General features: G+C 35.2%; 1 protein-coding gene across 2 annotated transcripts; it reads left to right on the top strand.

Moving 5' to 3' along the window:
- Positions 1-1825: 1825 nt before the first annotated feature.
- On the top strand, positions 1826-8375 carry LOC148855667 (tetratricopeptide repeat (TPR)-containing protein). Of its 2 annotated transcripts, XM_088986598.1 has the most exons (5): positions 1826-2471; positions 5250-5299; positions 5784-5871; positions 6448-6564; positions 8165-8375. In XM_088986598.1, the coding sequence occupies exons 1-5, from the start codon at positions 1932-1934 to the stop codon at positions 8213-8215; spliced, it is 846 nt and encodes a 281-aa protein (XP_088842724.1). In that variant the 5' UTR covers positions 1826-1931; the 3' UTR covers positions 8216-8375. The 2 variants fall into 2 exon arrangements, with proteins under 2 accessions (XP_088842724.1, XP_088842725.1); XM_088986599.1 differs by lacking the exon at positions 6448-6564.
- The last annotated feature ends 481 nt before the right edge of the window (positions 8376-8856 follow it).

Genomic DNA, 8856 nt, shown 5'->3' with positions numbered 1-8856 from the left:
ATGGAGTAAAGTGTCTTGATTTATAGGGGCGAGGAACAAGGAGGGGTGCCCCATGTGCAGGTCCCCGTTAGTAATACATATATTACATGTAGAACATAAGTATATATTATTTATTGATAAAATACATGTTTATACATACATACATATATATATATATATATATATATATATATATATATATATATATATATATATCATAGTGCTCTATGTTGCAATGGTACATCAAGAACATCTCCTGTATTTGCATGTTGCCATTCATGGAAGATGTCTCCAATACACGGATGAGATGCACGATGAGGTTGGTTTGAGGAGTGCTACAAATCTAGATTAACTTTATCTTTTTATTAAGGTTAATTTACTAGAACACTCCCTATAGTTTCATGGATTTACTTAAACCTATGCTATAGTTTTCATTTATTAAAACACCCCTTATAATTTGCAATCTATTTACTAAATCAACCTTTCACTAAAAAAGCGTTTGTTTTGCCATCTGAAAATAGTAACATAATAACTTAAACCGGATGAAAAAGGTTTTCAAGTTCATGGTCCGATGATTGTTTATTTCAAAATTGACCAAATAGAGTGGTTCGTCGTGTCTTACTAGGGGCAAAAGTACTTTAATTTTTATTTTCTTTTGATTAAATTTATTCAAATGGACATTAGGGTCAGAACTATCATTTTCCAATGTCATCTAATAGAAGGTGGATTAATCCAGTAGCTTTCAAACTATAAGGGGTGCTTTAATAAAATGCAAAAGGGAAAATTCCACTTTAGTACCCTGAACTTTGGGGGTAGTGTCAAGTTAGTACCCGAACTTCCAAACGTGTCACTATAGTACCTAAACTTTAAAAAAGTGTCTAGTTGGCCCCTTCCGTTAACCGATTGTTAGTTATCTATTGAAAATGTCAAAATTACCCTTCAAAAGAAGACACTATTCATTGTCTTCTACCTTGAGACTAAATTGGTTGAGGTGTTTGAGATTCTAGACTAATGAAATCAGTCTTCTACCTTTAGATCTGAAACACATTCTTGTCTAGTTATTTCTTTGCTTTTAGTTATTGTTTTCCTCTATTATATTTTATGTTTTTTCTCTATTTTTCTTGGAAGATAACTAGTTCAGTCTTATGGTAGAAGGCAATGAATAGTATCTTCGTTTAAAGGCTAGTTTTGACATTTTTGAATAGATAACTGACGGTCGGTTAATGACAGGGACTAATTTGACACTTTTTGAAAGTTTAGGTATTGCAGTGACACATTTGAAAGTTTAGGTACTAACTTGACATTACCCCCAAAGTTTAAGGTAGTAAAGTGATATTTTCCCAAAAAATAGGTTTTAATAAATCTATAAAATTATAGAAGGTATTTTAATAAAGGATAAATTACAAGGACCCCTATATTATGGGGTCAATGACTAAGACCCCCTCTTTATTGGACAATACACTTACTCCATTACCTCTACCTGGACTAAAGCCTATCTACTTATTCACCTAAAGTACCTCTTAGGATGAGGAAAAAAGCCTGATAAAATAAATTAGAAAAGGTAATTTAGAAATTTAAAAAACTTTAAACAATCAAATGGAATCTCTTTTTTGAAGTTAATTAGGAAATGCTAAAGGGGTTTTGTTTAATGGCCAAAGTTTAAAGGGATCTTTATCGAAAAAAAGCAAAAGGCCTTTTCACTGACGCCACAGTACAGGAGGTCCTTGTAATTTATCTTTTATAAATGACCTTTTAATTTTAGGGGTAGAAAATAATTTACCAAATCTTAGGTGGACTGAACACTAAATATCCCTTTATTTAATCAAATCCGATTATCTTGTTAGTTGTCACGATGTCCATAGAAAACAAACGACTAAACGAGAATAATAAACCAGCAGACGAACGTGAGTGAGTGTTCTGTTTGTGTTTTGAGAGACCGAGATACACTTGAGATGAAAATCAGTGTAAGCTACTTCAGTTTCCACCCCAAAACTGTCCCTCAATACTCCAACAAACCTCAAATCTCCCTTTTCTTGTCGCCATTACTATCGACATTGTCTTTCAATTCTCCACCCACTAAGAATCCATCTTCTCCCTTTGATCTCAGTTTTTTCAAGCCCAAATCACCTTTTCCCAATTATGCAGTAAAGGCGGAGCTCGAAATTAGGGTTTGCACGAATAGGACTTGCCGTCGACAGGGATCACTGCGAACCTTAGAAATTCTGTCCGGTCTCGCTCCTCCTGATATCTCAATCAACTCCTGTGGCTGCTTGGGCCGGTGCGGCTCTGGACCCAACCTCGTCTTCCTGCCTGATGCAATTTTTGTTGGTCATTGTGGAACCCCCTTTCGTGCCGCCGAAGTACTTCTAAATTTCTGCGGCAAGGACTTGTCCGAAGCTTCCAAGAATCTCGAGGCACTTGCGCTAAGAAAGAGAGGTGAGGAGGAGCTGGAGAAGAGCAACTTATCTGAGGCTGAGGCTTTACTCTCTGAGGTATTCAATTTGTCATGACTTAACATTTTGCAAATCTTCCAGTTGAAAATACCGTTACGATAGTTACTTTAGTAGTTGTTTTATGTGATTTTTTCCCTTATTTTTCTATTTTGGTTAATCTTAAAAGTTAACAAAGCAATGAAGCAAAAAGGTAAAAATGTTAACATGGCAATGGTAGCACTATAGCGACAATTATTGAATTTTTTCAGGTGTTATAAGCAGGAATTTTACCTGGGATGGTTCTTTGGGATGTGATCCTCTGTATTCCCACTCTGTCCATCTTAGTGTCCTCCCATACACGGAGAAAGACCTGTTTCTTTACACAAGTTCGTTAGTTGACTAGTTCCCACCCCAAAACGGGCGAAAGTGGAAAGGAGGGGTTAATGATCTCTATATACACTAGTAAGTGCCACGTGATTTGCACTTGGTAATTTTTTATGATGATGATAGTAAATATTATATTTTAAAAAATTTCTATAATTCTTTTATATTTCTCTGTCTATAAAAATTATTCTTATTTGTTATACTTATTTTTGTTTGATATAATGAACATACATATTAGAGATGTTTTCTACAATTTTTTTATATATTGTTTATATTTTTCTGTGCTTTTCTCTTTTTTAATTTTTATTATTATTTAATTATGACATCAAAGTTGACAAATTTGACCTAAAAGGTTGAAATGTTGGCTCACCACCAAACAGGAAAATTACTCCAATATTGGGTTGGTTTTAAATTTGCGTTTTATTTTTATCATCAACATAAGGATTGTTCTTTGTCACACTTACTTTTCTTTAATATAGTTAATTAATATAAAATATTAGATATGTGCCTTAATCCCTTCATAACTAAACCTCCTAATCCTATTAGGAAATTAGAGTAGTTAGGAAGTTCGTAACTTCAGCCCACTTTCCTACTATCTAGGAGTTCTAACTAATTAGAAACTTTCCTAGTCAAACTAGTCAAAGATCTAACTAATTAGAAACTAATAGGAAACCTTTCTCACTAAGACTCCTAACTACCTTAGAAAACGTATTAGACTTCCTAATATGAATTCTAAATACATTAGGACATTAAGTGAGATATCTGGGCTGCGTTTGGTTGCAATGCAAATGCAAATATGTACACTACATATTTACTCATTTTTCGGTTCATGAATGCAAACATGATACATTTTAAACCGTTTTTGCATTCATCTTGTTTGTTTGAAATTGGTGCAAAAGTGTGGGCCCATCATTAAATGCTCCAACTATCTTATGCTTCAATGCATTAACTTTGGTCAAAAAGTTAATTATCAAAAGAACACAAAATTGTATCCAAAAAATAGGTACAGTAATGCTCTCTTCTCAGAGTACAAAACTGTCAGAAAATACATTTTTACTCTGATATGGTCTGGTTAAATGTTTCTAGTAAACACGCACCCTCACACCTTAGGTTACAACCTGAGCAGACTGATTGCTTCATTACTTGGGTAGTGTGAGAATGTCAACTTTGTCAAGATAAACTCCTCAAGTTTATCCATTGGTTGTGAACATTTAGGTCCATATTGGAAAATTCATGTGGTCTCATACCATAGTTTTAGCATTTTTATTGCATTTTTGTGCCTTACTTCTAAAAGGTGCATGCCTCATCTTGCGCCTCGCGCCTCATGCCTTGGGTGCAAAATGATCCTTGTGCTTTTTATGCATCTTGCACTTTTAAAACATTGGGCACACACCACTTGTGAATTAATTTGACTAAAGCATCTTCTCCACGAGATTGATGTTCTTTTGTGATAATCAAGCTTCCACTCACATTGCTTCCAATCCAGTTTTCCACGAAAGGCTAAATACATTGAAGTTGATTGTCATTTTGTAAAAGAAAAGGTGACAAGTGGAGATGTTGTCACACCATATGTGAGATTAGAAGATTAACTAGCAAACTTATTCACCAAGAGCTTAAGTCGTACCAGCCTACCAGGATGAGTTATGTTTGTAACATGCTGGAGCTTTATGAGATATATGCTCCAGCCTTCACCTTTTCCTTCTTTTACACTTCTTTTTCTTTTCTTTTAAGTTTGCATAATAAAAAAGAAAAGAAAATTCAAAAAATATAGGGGTTGACGCCTATTTTTGTCCTAGGAAAAGAAGAAAAGAAAGTGTGGAAGAATGTGTTGATTGGACAAAATTTTAAGTTCTTCCTTGGTTATTGGGATAGCTTAAGTTCTCAAGGGTTCAAGAAACCAAACACCAACATGTGTGTTGATTGAACCCTAACAAATAAGAAAATAATAAAAAGAAACTAATATATAAACCCACAAAATGAATATTTTTGTTTAACAAATCTGTTTTATTATTATAATTTCAAAAGTAAAGAATATAAAAATAATTAACAATACAAAATAGTTTGGTGTTTAAGCAAGGTGACCTTCCATGAGCACTTTGTCACCTGGATATTGCCTTGACAACCATGAACTCTATTGGCAACATGCTCAATCTCCACTTTGTTATTAATTATTCAACCAAAGTAATGGAAGAGGTCACATTGAGTTATCTCTTGGTCTCCAACCCTACTTGTACCCTGGCTTTTACTCCTATTATTGTTAAATTTGCATTGCCTACTTATTTTGAAACCTCCTCTTCCTACTGTAGAAAGGCTAATGATTTTGTAACTTGTAATTTATTATTGTTTTGGTATGGAGGGGGGATATTGCCATTCACCACTGTTTATGATCATCCTGAATTTAGAAGGATTGAGATGAATATGGCACTAACCATGCCATGTGTCTTATGGTTGCAGGCTATTGATCTTAAACCTCTTGGAGGCTTGCATATTATTTATAAAAGCAGGTTGGCTGAATTCATATTCTCAAAAATTTTTATTTTCTTCCATGTAAAAAGAGTAACCAATTTAGGGAAATGACTGAATCAACCGATGTGCTTCACTTTGTTAAAAATACCTTTATATTTTTTTCTGGTAATACTTCAGAGGAGCTGGTGGTTTGCCATTTCCAGCTTAATATGACAAGTTTACAACAATATATCAATTTTGAGTCTTGTATAGTTGTATATGCTCTGTAGTATCTAGGTCTAGGTCTCCAATCCTTTGGGGTCACATAAACAGACTTGTGTTTTTCTTCTGTCAACTTATCTCACATTTGATCATGTCTTACTTTTCATCAGGGACCTGACATGAATGCTGGAGGAAGTTTGATCCATTCCTAGAACATTCATGGATGGTTTCTTTCCTTCTTTGATGCTATTACACTAGATGGAATTTCATTGTTACAAGTTCCTTTCTTTGTTTTCTTGTTTTTTTTTCCTTGCTTTTCAGGTCTGCTGCAAGATTAGCAATGGGTAACTATTCTGGGGCTCTTGAAGATGCCAAGGAAGCTTTTACCATAGCTCCTCAATACCCTCAGGTAAGGGTTACTGTTCATTGGGCAGAGCATTCTACAAGTTTGGAACTAACAAGCATGTTTCAGTACTTTTCCTCCTCCTTAGGCTGTATTAGTTTGCATGTAATATGACGGAAACAAATGATTTATATGAGAGCATTTGTGACAAAAAAGGTCTGTATACAGTCCCCCAAGCCCCAAGATCCTAGATAGCTGGGAGTAATGGCCTTTATATACATATATAATACATTACCTAATCCAGCCTTTATATATACATATGAAATATACAGGAGGGTTCTCAAGCAGAAACGTAGCTAACCCTATGGGTCCCAGAGGACTACTCTATTAGGTGGACAATGAATCCCAACCATTAAAAAATGTCTTTCTTTGATGGATACAACCATTTTTTTGATTGGTAAAATAACTTCATTAAATAATGAAAAAAGAATTTACATTACATATTTTGTTCCTTGCACCCCATTACAAATGTTAGCCTTGCCTTAATTCCTTTACATTTCCTCAGCTTGGAATTGTACCCCAAAACAATTTGTTTCTAAAAGCCTCATCCTTTTTAGATGCTAACTAGTTTAAATGCTGCAGGCTTATCTCTCTCAAGGTGATGCATTTTTGGCTATTGAAGATTTTGATGCAGCTGAGAAATCATATCTAACTGCTTTACAAATTGATCCCTCGATTCGCCGTTCAAAATCTTTCAAGGTTTCATTCATTTCTTCCAAAAACTGAAATAGAAGAGGAGTCATGATTGGGGTCTGGGGTGGGACAGTATGCTGCCTTACCCTTGCACATACAGAGAGGCTGTTTCCAAGATTTGAAACTTTGAACCTTGGTCACCCAGGTCGTAATGGAGCAACCCAACTGTTGCGCCAAGACCCACCCTTAGTAAAATACTAAAACCAGAACCCACTTTCCATGGGTGCCACCTTGAAGTCAGTACCATAATAATTCATGCAAAATACTTCTTCCCTTCCTAAACATAAGCTGTATGTTTCTGTCCCAAGGAAAATGGCGTAAAAAGTTGCAACACCCAAAACACACACACACACACATTGCTCTCATCCAAAAAACTGAACAATCTCTGCTTGATTTGAATACAACTTCCAATATTTTTGCCCAAGGTATCTGTCTAGGTGGCACTCATCATTGAGTGATTCTCTTAACTCCTGCATGTGCAACTTTGTCCATGATACAACTATGGAGGGTTCTCCATTCCCATCATGACATGGCCTGAGGTTGTCTTCAGGAAAGAGTATAAAAATGGACCAAGAAACTGTTGCTGTTTTGTTTATATTCTTCACTCTTAAGATGGTACTGCATCCCGACTTCAAGTGGGACAATACCAAATGTTGGTCCTAGCTACCTGGGTCTTGGGAGGGGTGGACTGGATATGAACTTTAGTCTTTTTTGCACAAAGTGACTACTGTGAGATTTGGATCTGTATTCTCATGCTTCTCAGTCCCCAATTTTCATTGCCATTACATCAAGTGGCCCATGCATAGTTGCATTCAAACTTGAAAGCATGCACCTTTTGTTCTATTGTTCTTTCTGAAATGTGGTTGTCAATGGTCAGATTCTGGTGGTATTTCTAGATTTGAAGCACAAATACATATTTCATGTTATCTTGATCATTTTAAAAAAGCACCTTTAGCATTTTTTACACATGTGGCTGGTCTCAGACTCAAACTTGCGTTCTCACACACGTCAGCCAGAGCTTGCAATGTTCATCTTGATCCATCAAAGAAAACTTGCATTTCATCTAGATGTTAACAACTATAATAGGGTTGCAACACTGAATTCTTAACAACTTGATCAGCCTAATATATATCATTATGTTGTCCCAACTACACGGGGTCAGCTACATGAATCCCATTCCTATATTCTGTGCTATTTGGTTCCATATCCATTTTTAAGTAATGGGTTCCCTAAATAATTTCTCATTACCTAACCCATATCCTTTCTGTTCTGCCCATAAGTCTTCTAGTCCCTTCTGTTTACAGATTACTTCTTACTGGCGTTAAAGATGCTCCTCTGACCATGACTGACTAAACCATTTTAGTCTAGTTTCCCGTGTTTTTCCCCCTATTCGAGCTACTCCTATCTTCATTCAAATAAATTCATTTTCTGTGCCCCATCCTTTATAGCTTTTTTCATTAATCCATATCAGCATTCACATTTCTATCATGTTCATTTTTTGGACGTTTTTTTATTGCACAAAACTCCGTTCCAAAAATATTGTTGACCTTATAAATATATAAAGAATTTTTTCTGTTGACTTATTCTATAGTCATTTCACATGCAGGAACGGGTTGCAAGGGTTCAAGAGAAACTCGTTACTACAAATATGCCTTAGTAGTTCTAATTTGACCAAAGTTACATTCATACTCAAGTGTATAAACAATCTAATATGTAAATAGTAATGTTCAGGCTGGTTTCAAGTTAAGTTGTATTTGCCATTCTTTTGCCATAAAATTAATTTTTTTGGTAGTAATTTTGCCATTAAATTAATTAAACTATTGATTTTTGAGCTTATCTGCCATTTTGTTTTTTTTTTTTTTTAGATTTATGATGTACTTGAAATTCAAATGGTTTCTCGTTTTATTGCAGTTGGGTTACCGAAAATTCCCCTAATATTATTTATGTATTGTTTTCTCCATAACCTTTCGTGTTCAATCTTTGTTTTCTTTTTTTTCTTTTTTAACTAGTGGAATGGCCCGTGCGATGCAGAGGGTATTGGTGATGTTTAACTATGCTTTTACATCTCAGGCATAAATGAAAGTTGACATACTGTTCAGTTCCTAAGACAATTATATAAAACATAAAAAGACTCCTCACACAAGGTTGAAAATATCAATACGCTCGATACGCCAGTATGGGCGTATCGGGCATTTCGACGCTTGCGCTTTTTACTTTTTTTATTTTTTCAAAACTGGTTCAGGGGAGCCGGTCTAGGACTCCTCCATCCCTTGAATTGGCCAGACCCTTGATACACCC

This window comes from Nelumbo lutea, chromosome 4 (assembly GCF_056320005.1).
Source record: "Nelumbo lutea isolate HS-2025 chromosome 4, American lotus-T2T, whole genome shotgun sequence".
Taxonomy (NCBI): domain Eukaryota; kingdom Viridiplantae; phylum Streptophyta; class Magnoliopsida; order Proteales; family Nelumbonaceae; genus Nelumbo; species Nelumbo lutea.
Note: the sequence above shows the minus strand (reverse complement) of the source record. Positions and strands in the feature narration are given on the sequence as shown.

Coding starts and splice junctions, on each gene's coding strand:
- LOC148855667 (XM_088986598.1), top strand. CDS start 1,932: ATGAAAATCAGTGTAAGCTACTTCAGTTTCCACCCCAAAACTGTCCCT. Junction 2,472..5,249: donor CTGAGGCTTTACTCTCTGAG/GTATTCAATTTG, acceptor TTATGGTTGCAG/GCTATTGATCTTAAACCTCT. Junction 5,300..5,783: donor CATATTATTTATAAAAGCAG/GTTGGCTGAATT, acceptor CTTGCTTTTCAG/GTCTGCTGCAAGATTAGCAA.